This window comes from Dermacentor variabilis, chromosome 8, assembly GCF_050947875.1.
Source record: "Dermacentor variabilis isolate Ectoservices chromosome 8, ASM5094787v1, whole genome shotgun sequence".
Taxonomy (NCBI): Eukaryota; Metazoa; Arthropoda; class Arachnida; order Ixodida; family Ixodidae; genus Dermacentor; species Dermacentor variabilis.
In genome coordinates, this window is record NC_134575.1 from 155633803 (window position 1) to 155651781 (window position 17979).

Consider the following 17979-nt stretch of genomic DNA (forward strand, 5'->3'; position numbering starts at 1 on the left):
GTACCGGTTCTAGGCACTGGGATAAAGCTGCACTCCAGGCCTGTTTATGCAATTTCATCAACACATGGATCTTTTTTTTAAAAATAATCCGGTGGAAAACTGCGCGGCACCAGGATTTGAACGACGGTCCTCTTGTACGTGAGGCGGATACTCTACCTCTACGGATTCCGCTGCACCCTATTGACTTCATCTGTTTCTGTTATAACTGCACTACCAGTGTACCTTCTATAAAAACTGTAATCTCTCTTCTGTCATTAGCATCCTGCCAAAAAAACTTCAGTTCTAACTTTTTTTTTTTTCATAGGCTTTACTGTCACCTGACCCTCTGTGATGAATTCATTCTTCAGCCACATTATATATCGGACCGTGTTGACCATCAATTTAAGGTTGGTATCGAGCCATGTTATACTAAAACCTTTCTTTACTCCTTTTTACCTCGTGCTTCGCAAGGTTGGAAATGCCTTCCTTCCGACATCGCTTTTCATTCATGATAACACCTGATTTAAATATGCTTTAACTAACCTTGTATATTTAGGAGTTACCATGCCTTACTATGCTTTGTTACATTATTGTGCACTATGCTTATTGTCTACCCACTCCCTTCTGTGGTGCTTCGGTCTTGAGGGTAATAAATAAATAAATAAATAAATAAATAAATAAATAAATAAATAAATAATGAATGAATGAATGAATGAATAAATAAATAAATAAATAAATAAGCTTTGATGGGACCACAGCGTCAGTTCAAATGAACTGGGAGTTTGAATTAACGAGATTCGACTGTACATATGCATGCCCGGCCACTGAGCCAGTTGAGATATTCTGAATTAATGTGAGTATTTTACTGAATGTCAGCTGAACACTGCATTCCCCTAGACAGTTTCTCAAGTGCACTACTGCGGGGGCCTTGCCAATCGAAATGGAAAATACCTGCCTCCTCTGAGGCCAGAGCCAAAAGTGGAAATGCATGCTGCACCACTCACGCCAACTTTGCGCAGGAGGTCGCCGACAATGTTGAGGGCCGAGACCCGTGCCGAGGGCGTCAGTGGCGTCTGGCCAGACGAGCACACGCCCGGCGGTGGCTGCTGGGGTGCCCCGTTGCTGGCCGCTGCTGCTGAAAAGATGAAGAGACACAAAAGAGGTGGCTTACACCCGAACAGGGGAGCTGGAGGAGTCCGAGCTAGTGGGCCTCTCTTCCTACACCCCTCACCTGTTGGCAGTTTTTGTTTCTGTAGATGATCTGAGACACATGCCGAATGAGCAGGAGCCCCAATGACAACATTAATTTCATTGCAGTAGGCTAGGCCCATATATATACCCCCCACGCCGACAAGGCATTAAAAAAAAATTATTAAATTATGGGGTTTTACGTGCCAAAACCACTTTCTGATTATGAGGCACACCGTAGTAAAGGACTCCGGAAATTTCGACCACCTGGGGTTCTTTCACATGCACCTAAATTTAGGTACACGGGTGTTCTGGCATTTCGCCCCCATCGAAATGCGGCCACCGTGGCCGGGATTCAATCCCACGACGTCGTGCTCAGCAGCTTAACATCATAGCCACTGAGCAACCACGGCAGGTGGACAAGGCATTGTACAGGGTGGTCACACACTACAAAATGGGAAATGGGAAACGTACAGGTAGCACATCCACATAAAAAAAAATCATCAATACTAGACCCCTAAAAAAAAAACATACATCAAATAAAAGGTATGTATCAACTACTGAATTCAGAGCAAAAAGAAAGTGCATCATATAATGACAAACAACAAGCATCAAATACTGATTAGATGCTTGTACATATTGCCGATATTGTTCGTCAGAATTAACAAGTCGTAGTTTCCCGTGAAAGGCGAAGCATCGATTGCAATAGCAAATTAGTAGACAGCTATACGAAGTAAGGATACTAGTTTTATCAGCCATATAAACTTGTAGACATAAGCATACTAAATTAACAAGCATGGTATCATGGAACCTCACAGCAACGCCGATGGTAGAAATGTGCCTGGAGTGTCCATATAATTGCTACTGCAATAAAATAACAAGGAACTCAACACGTAACCCTGTTTTACCTCTGACGTCATGCTAACCTCATGTGTGTGCACATTGTTCACAATGACCCTCTGACTATGTGCAATTATGTATTCTTTAATCCATGCAGTAATTGACCTGTTTATGCTGTACGACACTGATTTTTAGATTAAAAAAGAGTGAGGAACAAGCTCAAAGTCCTTTGTGAAATCTATAAAAAACTGAATCCACTAAGAAACTCTTACCAGTGCACTAGCTAATACATGTACAATAGAATCTTGGCGATAGGAATCTCTTGGGACGGCGTAAAAATTCATATCACCCAAAATTCAAATCACCCAAAAGCATTAAAAATCGGTAGATTAAAGAGAGATGTGGAAATGAAATGGCTGACTTGCTCAAAATTTCAGATTTCTGAATTTTTTTTTTCTACAATCCCAAGACCTTCCTTTATCTCATGGCAAATTACTTGGAAGAAACACACCATATAATTTAGGAAAATTGCACTTTTTTAGTGTGTTGTCTTTGAAATTGGGAAGAAAATTTGACTTGAGGTGGTGCTATAATACTGCTGATTGTGCAAGCGCCTTTCAGTTGATGCAGCGCTGCTGCCTTGGTATTGCTATAGACATGAGAGATCTGAGATTCAGATAGACGCATTGGTATAGTTTTCCATGCAGAAATAAAAGCACAGGATACGGGCATCTTTCACAACAATCGAAATTCAGCACATTGTAGCTAATAGACTTGGGCAGGACTCATGAAAAAATTCGTATCAGGCATGATCGTATCATCGAGATTCTACTGTATTAGTTCCATAAGCTGGGTGACACAAAGGTGGCAGCTACAGAAACTATGTTTATTTATTTATTTAATTATTTATTTATTTATTTTATACATATTGCAGCCCCTTTGTGAGGCTATAGCAGGAGTGGGTTAGACAAGAAGTCATACAAAAAACAAAGTAAACAATAACAATAGAAAATTCACGAGAAATAAAGAAGATGACACAAATAAAACTCAAAATAACAGCAACACTGAGAGTCAGTACAAAAACGAGAATGAGTCTACACTGTACAACAATAAAATACATAAAATCAGGTGTAATTAACTTTTAACAGGAAATCGTTTAATGGCAGTGACCTAATTCTTCCGGGAATTAAGTTCCAGAATTCAACAGTACATGGGAAAAAAGCTGTACTTAAATTTATTCCATCGAGCAAAGTAAGGCTCAATATTAAGGCTATGGTGACTCCTGCTTGACTGAGGAATATCTGAAGGAATATATATGGGATGTAAGACACAATAACAAAATTTACCATGCCATGCAGAAACTTCAATGACTCAATGTGACGGCGTATATGGATAAAGGGGTTAGGTTCAGAGAAGATAAGGCACGGGAGGGTGAAAAATGGTGATCATAGCGACGATATATGAATATATATGATATATATGAACCAAATAGATTTTCGTTGTATGCTCTCAATGAAGTTAATGTCGCACTGCTTATGAGGGTTCCAGACAGGAGAAGCATAATCTAGGATAGGGCGAATTACAGTTTTATACATTAGTAACTTAGTTTCCTTTGGAGAATTGTTGAAATTGCGCCCCAAATACCCGAACTTACTGGTTGCTTTTGCGCAAATGAAATTAATGTGTTTTGACCAGGACATGTTAGTAGTAAATATGACGCCAAGATACTTGTATTCCGAGACCCTGTGCAAGGATAAGTCGAAAGTGTAACTGATCAATGAAGGAGAGGCACTATTAGAAAATGACATTATCACAGTTTTAGTAAAGCTTATTTTCATTTGCCAAGTGTAGCACCAGGTACAGAAGCTGACAAACGACAAATTTAGTTCAAGATGATGTTCTGGTGTGTTAATCACGCGATAAAAAACAGTCGTCCGCATAAAGGCGTATGTGTGAAGTGACGTCTTGAGGTAAGTCATTAATGTATAGTAGACATAGTAAAGGACCAAGAACCGACCCTTGGGTTGCGCCAGATGACACGTCAGTGGAAAAATTAATTGAATTATAACATACGAATTGTCACCGATGAGAAAGGAAACTGGCAATCCAGCTAACCAAGTGAGAATTTTTCAAGATCATGTTAAGCTTTATTAAGAGATTCGAATGCAGTATAGTATCGAAAGCCTTGGAAAAATCAATAAATATAGTGTCGACCTAGGTGCTGATAACAAGGGCACAGAGAATGTTGTGTGAGAATTCAACTAGTTGTGTTAAGGTGCCAAAACCTTTCCTAAAACCTTTCCTAATGTTGTTGTGGAAACAGCAAGGAATGCAATCTAATGAATACATTGTGTCTGAGCTTCAACTGATTTTATTCTTAGAGCAGGGCAGGGAGAATGAACAAATGCGCATGCGTACATAAGTGTTGCCTAGAGCGATTACAGTGACGTTTTCAACATTTGCAACTCGTTTTAAAACAGAAAAACAGACGTGTCGCTAATACAATAGGAGCATGAACTGTCTGTAATCAACAAAGGTAACGTGCGCCATTTACCTGTGCATTGCATGGTTTGCCTGGAAGGAACATGCCAGCCACTACTGCGTGAAATAAAGATACTTGGCAGGAGTGGTGATGCGTTAGCAAGAGAACTTTTGGAGGCATATAACATAACAGTAAGAGGCACGAGTTGTATTAGTGGCACGTCTGTTTTTCTGTTTGAAAACGAGTTGCAAATGTTGAAAACGTCACTGTAATCGCTCTAGGCAACACTGATGTACGCATGCACATTTGTTCATTCTCCCTGCCCTGCTCTAAGAATAAAATCAGTTGAAGTTCAGCGCAATCTGTCATTTCGTACTCTTCTTTCCCAAGTCTTTTTTTTTCTTTTTTTGGCGCAACAATGTATTCATTAGATCCCAACCAACTCGCCCAGCAACAAGTTCTACTCAGCAAGGAATGCGCATTCAAATGTGTCACGATGTTATAAAAAGAATGTGCTCAAATAATTTACATCTGATACAGTAGCCAACTGATTTTCCGGACTTGGCGGGGACTGAAAAATAGCCTGAAAAATCGAACAGCGGGAAAAACTCGTTCAGCAAAAAAGAAAGGAAGAAGAAACCTTTACTAAGCTTAAAGCGGCTTAAAATAATCTCTAATGATGCCCTTCTACGCTTGGAGGCAATCAGATTTGCTTGGATTTGCGGAAAAGTGATGTCTCCGCATACAGTCCGACAAGAGTGTCATCGCATTGGTGATCTTCGCCAACAGAGTTTGCCCTCAGATTAGATTAGATTATGGGGTTTTATGTGCCAAAACCACTTTCTGATTATGAGGCACGCCGTAGTGGAGGACTCTGGAAATTTGGACCACCTGGGTGTTTTCGCATTTCGCCCCCATCGAAATGAGGCCGCCGCGGCCGGGATACAGTGTTTGCCATGGTGATCGAAGAAACCAACCACGTTTCTTCACACCACTTGGCTTTTCAGAAGGCACAAGAGCTGGCACCGATCACAGAAATGCGAAGCCGCACAAACACACGCAAAGACGAGACGTTTCCGAAACAAACCTGCTCAGTGGACACACCAGTCGCAAAGTAGCAACCGATGAAAAAACAAACAGTAATATAAAAAAAAAACACATCCCCTATAGTGATTATGATGTTATTGCTGACCGAAAACAAGAAAGCTCCTCTCGAGTGTTTTGCCAGCCAAGGAAGAGCGGGTATGGCCTCTGGGACGAGATGGCATGTGCTCTCTATTGATAATGTGTGCCCCCCAATCTTGGAGGCTATTGGGGGCGAGCTCCACCCCTGAAATAGCTGGCACCACCGTCGGCGTGATGTGGCATGAGGGATCACGTGGACACAGTGGCCGCATCGGCTGCTTTGGAAGCACCGAAGAGAGCTGAAAACGAAAGTTTAAAGTCCCGCCTGCACTGCGGTTCTGATTAAGTAGGGAGGCTTTCCGACCTTGGGTGTCTGCTTGACAACATTTGAAATCACTATAATAGGTAGTGGCTACCTTTGGAGGCGTGCAGCATGGTAGGCTACCGCTCAGTGCCGCAGTGCCGGACGTGCGCAACGGTGCCCAGTGTCAGCCTTATTCACACGTAGCCACAGGACAAGAAGCTGCGTGAAGCTTGGCCTGCGAAACTTAGAACCGGCAGACAGCCATCGGCTTCAGCTCGGGAGCACAGCAAGCACTGACATGATGAATATTTCTGCTTTGGCGCCGGGTCTGAGATGTTCGGTGAGAAAAAGAAAACGCACACTGCGACCGAGAAAATCCAACATGGCGGCATCCAAGATCGGTTAGCATGGATCAGAACAAGATATTTAGTCCAGAAAATTGGTCTTTGGGGCCTAAAGTTGTCCGACAAAGCGGGTACGAGAATGCATTAACTATAGCCAGCGCATATATGAAGTCCAGGATACCAATAAAGTAATAAAGTCAGAAATATTAGAGTCCAGACTATCCGTCGGCTACTATACTTGTAAGCAAAGTTGACTATTGTGAGGACTTGACTTGTGCACAGGAACAATGTTGGCCTATGTCCAGTCATCAGATAGCACGCTCTCGTCAAGTGATTTTTGCAACAGAAATGCCTAGAAACTGAATGGGTACAGAAAGAAAACAAGGTGAGGGACAAGCTGTCTGGTTAGGCTGTCTTGAATCCATCACGGACTTTTAGCACTGATCGAATTCAATGCTGGGTTATGTCATCCATGCGTACTGGGCATAATTTAACAAACTAAGCACAGTCTAACCTCAATATAACGAGGTAGGTAAAATCGCCAATTTGCTTCGTTATATTGAAATTGGAGCTTTTACGCAAATAAGTACAGTTACCGACCAATATTTCTTGCATGGAATTTTTCTTACACGCAAGTCAGCGTCTAGAGGCTGACTTGTGATCCTGAGCTCTTGTTCCCTTGCCCAGTTATTCATTATTATCTGTCTTCTGCATATTATTCTTCAGTCCCACTCTTACACTCTCCCTGTTAGGGTCCTCAATCATTTGTTGTAACTCATCCACAGTGTTGCTGAATAGAACAATGTCATCGGCAAACCGAAAGTTGCTGAGGTATTCACCGTCGATCCTTAGTCCTAAACCTTCCCAGATTAATAGCTTGAATACTTCTTCCAAGCATACAGTGAATAGAATTGGAGAGATTGTGTCTCCTTGGCTGACCCCTTTCTTCATAGGTATCTTCCTACTTTTCTTGTGTAGAATTAAGGTGGCTGTGGAATCTCTGTAGATATTTTCCAGGGTACTTACGTAAGCGTTCTGTACTCCTTGATTACGCAATGCCTCTATGACTGCTGGTACCTCTACTGAATCAAATGCCTTTTCGTAATCTATGAAAGCCATATAGAGAGTACTTTAGAAAGAGTTAACAGAGAGGCTTATTGTACTCTGCGGATTTCTCGATAACCTGGTTAATGACATGGATGTGATCCATTGTGGAGTATCTCTTTCTGAAGCCAGCCTGCTTCATTGGTTGACTAAATTCCAGTGTTTTCCTTATTCTATTGGAGATTATTTTGGTAAATATTTTATATAATACTGAGAGTAATCTAATGGGCCTATAATTTTTTTGTTCTTTAACATCGCCCTTTTGGTGCATTAGCATAATGTTTGCATTGTTCCAGTTTTCTGGGACCCTTGCAGTCGATAGACATTTCGTATGGAGAGCCGCCAGTTTTTCTTGCATTATGTCCCCTCCAACTTTGGTTAAATCGACTGTTATTCCATCTTCTCCTGCCGCTTTTCCCCGTTTCATGTCTTGCAATGGTCTTCTGACCTCATCTCTAGTTATAGGAGGAGTTTCTGTATTCATTCATTCATTCATTCATTCATTCATTATTGTTTTGAATGGAGTACTCCCGAGTCCTCTGGGTAATGTACAGGTCAGTATAGAATTCTTCAGCTGCTTTTATTATACCTTCAAGATTGCTGATGATATTACCCTGCCTATCTTTCTGTGCGTACATCTTGGTTTGTCCTATGCTAAGTTTTCTTCTCACTGATTTCAGGCTGCATCCATTTTTTACGGCTTCTTCAGTCTTTCTCACGTTATAGTTTTGAATATACCTTATTTTCGCCTTGTTGACCAGTTTTGACAGTTCGGCGAATTCTATCTTATCTCTTGAGTTGGGCACTTTCATTCTTTGTCGTTTCTTTATTAGGTCCTTTGTTACTTGGGAGAGCTTGCCTACTGGTTGTTTTGGTGCCTTGCCTCCCACTTCACTTGCTGGCTCTGAAGCCAGCCTAGTTACGGTTTGCTTCATTACCTCTATGTCATCTTCATCTCTCTGTTCTAAGGCTGCATCTGTGTTTGCAATTACCAGGCTGAATTAGTCTGCTTTTACCCTTACTGCCTCTAGGTTGACCTGTTTCTTCTTGACCACTTTTACTCTTTCTCTCTTCAAATGGAGGTGCATCCAAGCCCTTACTAACCTATCATCACTGCACTTTACCCTACCTATCACTGCTACATCCTGCACTCTGCTGGGATCCGCAGAAACTATGAAATCAATTTCATTCGTTGTTTCACCATTAGGGCTGTTCCAAGTCCACTTTCTGTTAATGCGCTTCCGGAAAAGGTGTTCATTATTTGCAGCTTATTCCTTTCATCAAATTCTACCGGCATCTTGCCTCTAGCGTTTCTAGAGTCGACACCGTAGTTGCCAACTGCCTGTTCACCCGCCTGCTTTTTCGCCACTTTTGCATTGAAGTCGCCCATTAGTACAGTATACTGAGTTTGCACTTTTCTCATAGCTAATTCAACATCTTCATAAAACTGATCTACTTCCTCATCATAGTGACTGGATGTTGGAGTATAGGCTTGTACTACTTTTAGTCTATACCTCTTATTAAGTTTGATTACGACTACTGCTACCCTCTTGTTGATGCTGTAGAATTCGTGAATGTTGCCCGCTATGTCTTTATGGATTAGGAATCCTACCCCGTATTGCTTCTTATCTGGGAGACCTCTATAGCAGAGGACATGGCTGTTATTCAGCAATGTGTAAGCCTCACCAGTTCTTCTAATCTCACTAAGGCCGATATATCCCAAACAACGTCCGATAGTTCAAAGAATCCTGCTAAGCTAGCCTTACTTGACAGAGTTCGGCTGCTAAAGGTTGAGAGGGTGTTGCAACGCCTGTTTCTCGAACCTCGACTGGCGTGACTATTGGGTAGCGTGGCGTTGTCGGCAGGCGTCCGGTAGACCATGGCAACCAGGCAGGGATGAGACGATTTCTAGTGCGAAACCTGCACTGTTTATTCTATGGTTGGTGAAGTATAAGAAGAAGAGAATGAATGAATTGAAAAAGTACATTGCGGGGCCCCTTAAATAGGCCCACTAAAATCGTAGGCGAGATCTTGCTCAGGTCAACGTCACGTGACATGCACTGAGTCCGTGTCGTTGCTTTGGGGCTGCTCCTTCTCTCCTGGGCGATGTTGCGTGCCCCCATCATTGCTTTGCGGCTGCTTCTTTTCTCCTGGGCGATGTTGCACGTGATTGCCTCCTTTGGTGGCAACCCACGGAGTATGGTCGGGGTGGTTGGCTGATCCTTTCTCCAGAGTTGGACAATTCGCGGACAGTTCTTCCCTTGGTCACACAGTTTGCGGAAAAGATCCTCCCCTAGAGTCGTACAGTTTGTGGAAAGGGTTCTCCCCTAGAGTCACACACACACAAAGGGGCCTATCATCACTGAGGGGCGCCTGCCAGACCGGCAACCACTCAAGACAAGCATAGCAAATTAGGAATCCATCCTCTGTTCCGATTAGGCATGGTCTTCGAGCATCCTTCTTTCCCAGGGTGTTACATGCCAAGCGTAACAGCATCTCTGGCGGGGGAGAAAGATCCCGACGCATAGGGGCCAGCAGCCACTGGGCGAGAGATAGGCGTTTCAGCAGCAGAATTTCCCTCCGAGGTGACGAACCCTTGGTTCATAGCTTGTTGATTCCTGGGAGTTGTTCATCAGTCCTCGTAGCGCTCTTGCACGCCTTTTCTCCCTGGTCCAGTCCGGTGAAACCGGACTTGCAAACCGGTTTCGCAACTTTTCGTCTCCTGCTTGGGCAAGCAATCACTCCAGAACAGCGCCAGACCCACAACCACAAAGCAAGCGAGCAAAAGGCCACACTCCCCCAAGATACACCAGGCTTTACAAAAAAGAAAGAAAACCCGCTACTGCTTTCCCATCCCTTTTGAGCATCCTCCCCCCCTCTAAACACTCTAAACAAAGGAATGGACACATATACGATCGTTCTGACGTGCTCAATATCTGTGTGTTAACTTTACAGCTAGGTGTTTACAGCAGAATATTGTTATGTGTGAAAAGACACAGACGAAAGAGGCTATTTACAGGTTCTTTACACTGGATCCAGGCAGCCAGGCCGACTCTCGCTCGCGCTAGGAGCTGCGACCAACTTCATCTTCGTTCTCGTGGTGGCCGTCTCTTGAGCATCGCTCGATGATATCGTAATAATATCGCGGGAAACGTTGGAAGCCACCATTAGGGAATGCGAGGTCCGTGCAGCCATCGGGTGTATGACCAAGAATACAGCAGCAGGAGCGGACAAAGTCACCGACGCAATGATCAGAAGTATGAGCGACTGCTCGATCACGGTCTTTACAAAATTCATTAATGAGCACTGGGCACGGGGCACTATCCCACAACAGTGGAAACATGCCCAGGTAATCCTAATATCGAAGCCCGGCAAGAAATTGGAGGTAGCAAACCTGCGGCCCATCTCCCTCCCGTCATGTCTAGGCAAACTATATGAGAGGGTGGTAAACCAACAGATGCAGGACCATCCCAAAAACAATGATCTAATGGCGCACAACACCTTTGGCTTCCGGCCCCACCTCACAGCTCAGGACGCCCCCCTCCAGCTGAAAGAGGAGGTGCTGATGCAACCCACAGCCAGATGCGAGCACGTTAATTGTCATGGCAGTCGATATGAGTTGTTTGACAACGTGAGCCATCAGGGGATCCTGGACGGCCTCACCGACACAAAGTGCGAGGAAAGAATCTACAAATACGTTAGGGCCTTCTTTAATCATCGCACTGCTGAGATCAAGATTGCCACTCTAGAGTCACAATTAATACAAGTGCCACATCATGGAACACCACAGGGGGGCAGTAATTTCTCTGATCCTCTTCAATGTAGCCATGCTAGGCCTAGCTAGGACACTCCAGAACGAGTAGCATGCATGATCCACCACGTATGGAGACGACATCACGGTCTGGACGACCACAGGCTCGCTGGGGAGAAAGGAGAAGAGACTGCAGGAAGCCACAAGCCTCATCCGGGCATATGTACTGAAACACGGCATGCAGTGTGCCCCAGTGAAATCAGAGCTAATCAGGACATGGAAAGGCCAGGGCAGCTGATCGGTCCCGATGGACGTGCAACACAAATCAGACGTCTACATGGCTGGGAAAAAGATAGAGGAGAGAAGCACCATCTGCATCCTGGGCACGTGACTTCAATCAAACCAAAAATGCACCTTAAACCTTAACCGCATTCAGACATCCATAAAACAAGGCATCTAGAATGATCAGAAGGGTCAGCAGTACAAAGATTGGCATGAGAGAAAACGACACAATTCGGCTTGTCAAAAGTCTGGTCGAAAGTATAATTCTATACAGTCTTCCCTACTACAACTTGCTAAAGACAGAGAGACTCCATTGAAGCCTGTCTGTAGGGAGCTTACAAAACAGCCTTGCAGCTCCACCAAAACGACCTCAACGGAATTCCTTTTGGCCCTTGGCGTTTCGAATACATGTGATGAACGCATGGAGGCACAGCTCAATGTGCAAAAGCTAAGGCTCACCCAGTCAACAGCGGGACGAGACATTTTACGCAGACTGGGTTTCTGAGACTGCACAGAATTCCAACACAGGCAGGCGGCCCTCACAACTGCCCAGAGGGACAAAATCACTATTGCTCCAATCCCAAAAGGGATGAACCCCGTCCTAAACCTGGGACCCAGAGAGGCTAGGGCTAAACACTACAAGAAAACATATGAGGGCAGGAGTAGCGCATACTACACTGACGCCACCGTACACAGAACACGTACACCATGGTTTACAACCACAGTGATAGATGGCATTTACAGAGAAGTAACGAGCACCACAGCGTGTGCATACAACATCTGCAAGGCCGAGGAGATGGCCATTGCTATGGCTATTGTGGCACACGCCAACACAAGTGAGGAAGCCCACATCCTGACGGACTCCATGCAAGCGTGTAGAAACTAGCAAAATGGTAGGATCTGCATGGCAACCGCCAAAGTAATAAATAAAACCAAGGACCTTGGCGCAATCAAACTCATCTGTATACCACGTCATACTGGCATCGAGGGAAATGAACTCGCCCACGTGGTGGCCGCTGCGCACGCAACATACCAGTGGCGCCCCAACAGCCAGGTGAGTATCGAACCCGAACCGGTAGACTGGAGCTTATCAGCAATCCTTGAATATTACAAAAGGGCTCAAATTAAATTCTCCCCACCCCAGAGGAAATTAAGTAAAGCGAAGCAAGTCACTTGGAGGAAGTTGAAACCAAAACTTACCCGCACCTACATCTCCTACATAAATAGATACAGAGCGATATCCAGATGAGTGCCCGTGGTGTGGGGCTGAGCCCATGCTGGACCACATCACGTGGGAATGTGCCAAGGCTTCTCAAGACAGCACTCACGAAACCACAACGTGAGAGGGATGGGAGGCCTAGCTCTCCAGCTCGAGGAGGCCGCCCAGAGGGCTGCCACACTCCAGGCAAGCCGCAGAGCTCAAGCCAGCAGAGCCCTAGGATAGGGGCTCCAACCAGCCTGAAGACTGCTCGCCCTATATTCTACAATAAATGTTTTCTTTCTTTTCATGGTCACCGTCTTTGCAACGCGCCCTATGGCTATCTCGTTTCCAACACATTTGTAGATGCACGTCGGTCCCCTTTTCTTGCTTCGCGCAAGCCATCACGAGTGGAGTGGAGATCGAGTCACATGATGCACAGTTCTTTCTTCTGTTTGGTCTTACAATAAACCACCTGGTGTACAGTTGGGATAGCTCTTCTGCATTTTGGTTAAAAACTGGAAAGCAAAGCTTTCTATGTGATAAATATTATATGACCACAAAACACAGGGCTACTATTAAACTGCGAACCTTATAGGATAACCTAAATGATTAGTTTCAGAGGAAAAAAAGCACTTGATTTTATTCAACACAAACTTTATTGATAAATATTTTCCAGACCATCCTATACTAGATGGGAGTTGTAGACAGAGCTGGCATACTAATGTGGTGTTCCTCGCCAGGTCTGGCTACTTTGAGCTGAGAAGCGCCGTGCGCACAATGCACACTAACGATCCTCTCTGCAAAGCATTAACATCGCTATGGGCCATGAAAAGAGCTGAAATTTCAAACCAGAAAATTTTGTTGGCCCTTCTCCTCACGAGCACCGCACTCCAAGCCGGAGAGTTGACACATATCGCACAAGTGTGCCAACGTACATGGCAGTGCTGCACTCATAGTGGCACGTGATTTGGAGAAGTATTCAAGGCAACATCTGTTATTTGTTGTGCGAACGGCGCGGTCCCTCAGTCCACGCCAGCAGGCCCAAGTCCTGGCTGGCCACGCCCAAGAGCGCCCTGCCAAGCCCCGAACCACCACTCTCGCTCACGAGTCACTTTGTCCGTTACTTCTTCAACTGCTGGCTCTGATGCCGGAGTTCCAATATTGCGTAATCTGTTGCTTCAACAGACAAAATTAAAGTTTAGAGAACTAATAAAACATACAAACCGAATGGCTGCACGTTTTTGATTCACTTCGCACCGCAGCAAGAGAGATGAACTACATCTCCTTGGCCCCCTCGTCGTGCAGTCGCATGTGCAGACAATGAAACTGTCATTTTCTACCGTGTTCCAGCACACGGTCATGCTCTGTAATCCGTTTGTGTCTACTAATGTTCGTGTAGCACTGACAAACGCAACAGCTCGCGTGTGATGCCATTAGCGGAAGTGTGCAGTGCAGCAAAAAAGCGAGGGGAAAAAAAATTAAGGCAGGGCTCATGACGTATGCGTCAAGCGATGCTCGAGCTCCAGTATGGACACGAGAACCATCTTGAAATACCATAAACACCTGCGCATAATACAAACCCACATATAGTACGAGGTGAAATTTTTGGGATGCGAAATGGAAAAAAAATGTATTATCCACGTATAATACGAGTTAAGAAAACTCGAGGAAAACATTTATTTAAATTTCACTCCGCATTTCAGTCACTGTCTTCCTCAGCTGCGCTCTCTTCAGATAGTTCTTTGTTGGGCCTATCTTCTCAGAGGTACTCATCCTCTGTGCCATCGAGCGTGTTCGAGATGCTACACTTCTTGAATGCGCAACGCACAAGGCCCTCTGGTATGCTGGCCCATGTGTCCACGATCCACTTGCATAGCGCGGCTGGCGAAGCCCGCTTCAGCCGCCCGGTCAACGTCACTGCAGACTCACTTAAGTGCATCCAATCTGCGTAACACTGCTTGACTGCCTCCTTGAACGGCTTGTTCACGCAAACGTCTAAAGGCTGCAGCTGAGACGTCATCCCACTCGGGATAACGACCTCTTCACTGACAGTCTCTTCACCGAGTCGGCCAAATGGCAACGAAATGCATCCAGCATGAGGATGGAAGGGAACGACAACAGTGCGCCGGGCCGCCTACACCAGGCGGACTTTATTCAGTCGAGCACAAGATTCTCATTCATCTAGCCTTTCTCATGGCATCTCATGACCACACATTTTGGTAGCTCCTCACCTTTGTCTCACCTCCTCACGTTGTCTTGCGCTTGAAGACAACATAGGGCAGAAGCTTGCGTCCGTCTGCCGTGCACGACCAACATGATGGGAACTTGCATTTTCTCGTTGCCAGTGGACCGGACATAAACTTGTTTAGAGCCCTTTTCGTGCACGGTGAGGGGCGATGGCATGTCCAGATAAACAGGCGTTTAGTCAGCATTGCCGATTTGTCTTAGCTGGAAGTTCTTAGACTTTCACAGCAAAATAATGTGGCGCTAAAAAGCCACAACCAGCTCTTCGAACGATTCGGGCAGCTTTTGCGGAATCGAAGTTTGGTGGCGTAAATAAAAACCAGCACAGCCCATGTAGCAATAAATCCAGTGCTTGCTCGCTTTCAAGGTGGAGCTCGGTACCCCTTTTTCTTTCGCAAGCTCCTTACCTTTTGCCTGCATAAGCTCCACACTCACAGCTAGATGCGCGGCTCGCTCTTGGCGTACAAACTCTGTCAGGGCGAGTTCAATTTCTGAAAATGTCCCACTTTTCGGGCTGTGAAAGCTCCTTCGTGTTCCGCTGCACGCGAAAAGGGCTTCCTTCTGTCAACACCATCCGCGAATGCTTCCCTCATTCACGCCAAGCTGCCTACTAGCCACACTGTTGCCGATGTCCTTTGCGGCTAAAATAACCTTTCTCTTGAAAGCAGCTGAGTACTGTTTTCGTGGTACGGACATCTTGGTCCTTCAATGTGGAATAAAAAAGATGCACTTCGCGAAGCGTGATTTGCATGTGTGCTGTCAAGGTGCGCACTCAACAATAAAGAAACGATGCTGTAGTCCTGCAGCAATAACGAAACCAAAACTTCTAGCCTAAATTTCTGACTGAAATTTTCGTTCGGAACTGCATATAGTACGAGGTGAAGATTTGGGACACTAATAGGAAAAAAAACCTTGTATTATATGCAGGTTCTTTTGGTAGCCCGCAAAGGGACAGTACAACAGAAAAGAAGACGAACACAGGTGCTTTCTGTTGTGCTGTTCCGCTGTGTGCTTATTCAAGATGGTTCTCATTTCAAAATACCAACTAGCCTAAAATTTTTTTTTAGGTATGGGAGAACACAGGGAAGGAATTTCGCTTATGGAGGCTAGACGGGGCAAGTGAAGAGACTGTCTCACTTGGCAGTGGTGCTCGCCTCCTGAAATCATGGGTTCGCAGCACTCAAGTATTTCTATCTCGGCCATTATTAACCAATTTGATAAATTCTTATGGCAGAACGCTCCCTAGAGGGCACGTAACAGCTTCCAGCGTATAATTAATTCATTTATTTATTCGGTATACCTACATCGCCTGTACGGCATTATCGTAGGGGGTTAAAATACAGGTGGTCACAATGGAAACATATTCAGCAACATCAAAAGAATACATCAGTAAATACACATAGTTTAAGCATTGAAATTCGCAAAAGCGGAAAACAAACTAACAAAGTACAAAACAAAGTGAGTAACAAAGTAACTAACAAAAAAGGTAGCGTATGTGCAGAGATGAATAACAGAACAATAAAAAAATATGGCTCTCAATAGCATTTTCAAAACTAGAAGCTGCCATCACTTCATTAGGGAGCTCGTTCCAATCGTTAATCGTGTTAGGAAAAAATGAACACTTAAACACATTGGTACGGCACTGATAAGCTCTAATTTTGTTAGCGTGGTCTCTCCTAGATGAAACGTAATGCGGCTCCTTGATGAACAGTGTTTTGTCGATGCCAGTGTTACTTTTATATATATTATAAAGGAATTTCAATCTTAGGATTTCCCCGCGTGAAGAAAGAGTTTTCCAACCCAACCCTTCCCGTATTCCGGATCCTCTGATAGTAAAATTATAATTCCCTGTTACGAAGCGTGCTGCTTGCTTCTGGACGCATTCTATTTTTTCTGTGAAGTTTTTAGTGTATAGATCCCAGATAATGCATGCATATTCTAGAATAGGTTTGACATTTGTTAAATACAAGGTTGCCCTCAGTGATGAAGGAAAATGCTTAAACTTTCATCGGAAAAAGTGAAGAAGACGGTAAGCTTTCGCGCTAATTGAGTTAACACGATTAGGTCCAGTCCAGCGTTTCAGAAAACGTAACTCCGAGGTACTTACCATCCTTAGCCATACTGAGTGCAATATTATTTACGCAATAGGAACTGGGGAATTTTTTCTTTTTCTTTGTAAACTGCACATGGTAGCATTTACCAATATTCAGAGTCATCTGCCAACGCTTGCACCAGATAGACACTTTTTAAAGGTCGTCCTGTAAGGCAGACATACCGGCATGACATTTCACTGTACGATACATGACGCAGTCGTCGGCATACAGTCTAATGGCTGATTTAAGTCCTACTACTAAATCATTAATATATACAAGGAACAACAGTGGCCCAAGCACAGAGCCTTGAGGCACTCCCGATAGCATGTGCATTGGAGCCGATGTTACCCCATTAAGAACAACTTGCTGTTTGCGCAGGTGTAAATAATCCTTTATCCAGCCGAGAATATTGCTACAGAACAGCCGCCACAGTGTGGCTGCATTGAGGAGAAAGAAGTCGACGTGTGGGCCGGCTTGATATAGCGTCGCCATTTTGGCCTCCGTTAGCTTCCTTGTAAATAAATTGTAAATAGCATTCAGCTTCAGCTACACGTTACATTATCTTAATGGAGGTGGACGTTCCCCGTACCTGTCATGGAGCTTTGCAGTGGTCGCAACGGCGACAATGCAACTTCGGCTCCTGCTGGCGGCACTTCATCTATGCAAGCGTCTCCGCCTGCAGCCCCGACCTACGTCGCCGTTTCCCCACCTCGGGATCCTGGTGTTTTCAACGGAGTTGGCAATCCTGATGTTGACGACTGGCTCCGCTTATACGAACGTGTCAGCCCCAGTCACAAGTGGGATCTGACTATTATGCTTGCCAACGTTCTTTTTTACCTCGAAAGAGCTCCACTGGCGTGGTTCCAGACCCACGAAGAGGAGATCTCGAGCTGGGATCTCTTCAAAGACAAGCTCCGCGACCTTTTTGGCAATTTGTTTGGTCGAGAAGTCAATGACAAGAAAGCCCTTGCCACACGTGTACAGACGTCGACTGAGTCCTACGTGTCGTACATTCTCCACGTCTTGGCCGTTTGTGCCAAGG

General features: G+C 44.8%; 1 protein-coding gene across 7 annotated transcripts in view; it reads right to left on the reverse strand.

The window, feature by feature from the left end:
- Window positions 1-17979, reverse strand: part of LOC142590689 (nuclear distribution protein nudE-like 1) — a 400224-nt gene that overhangs the window by 109936 nt on the left and 272309 nt on the right. For 5 of the 7 annotated variants that reach the window (XM_075703108.1, XM_075703106.1, XM_075703105.1 and 2 more), the window contains exon 8: window positions 984-1114. In XM_075703108.1, the coding sequence (XP_075559223.1) occupies window positions 984-1114 (131 nt within the window). The remainder of the gene's footprint in view (window positions 1-983; window positions 1115-17979) is intronic. The other 2 variants (XM_075703107.1, XM_075703110.1) reach the window with 1 other exon arrangement.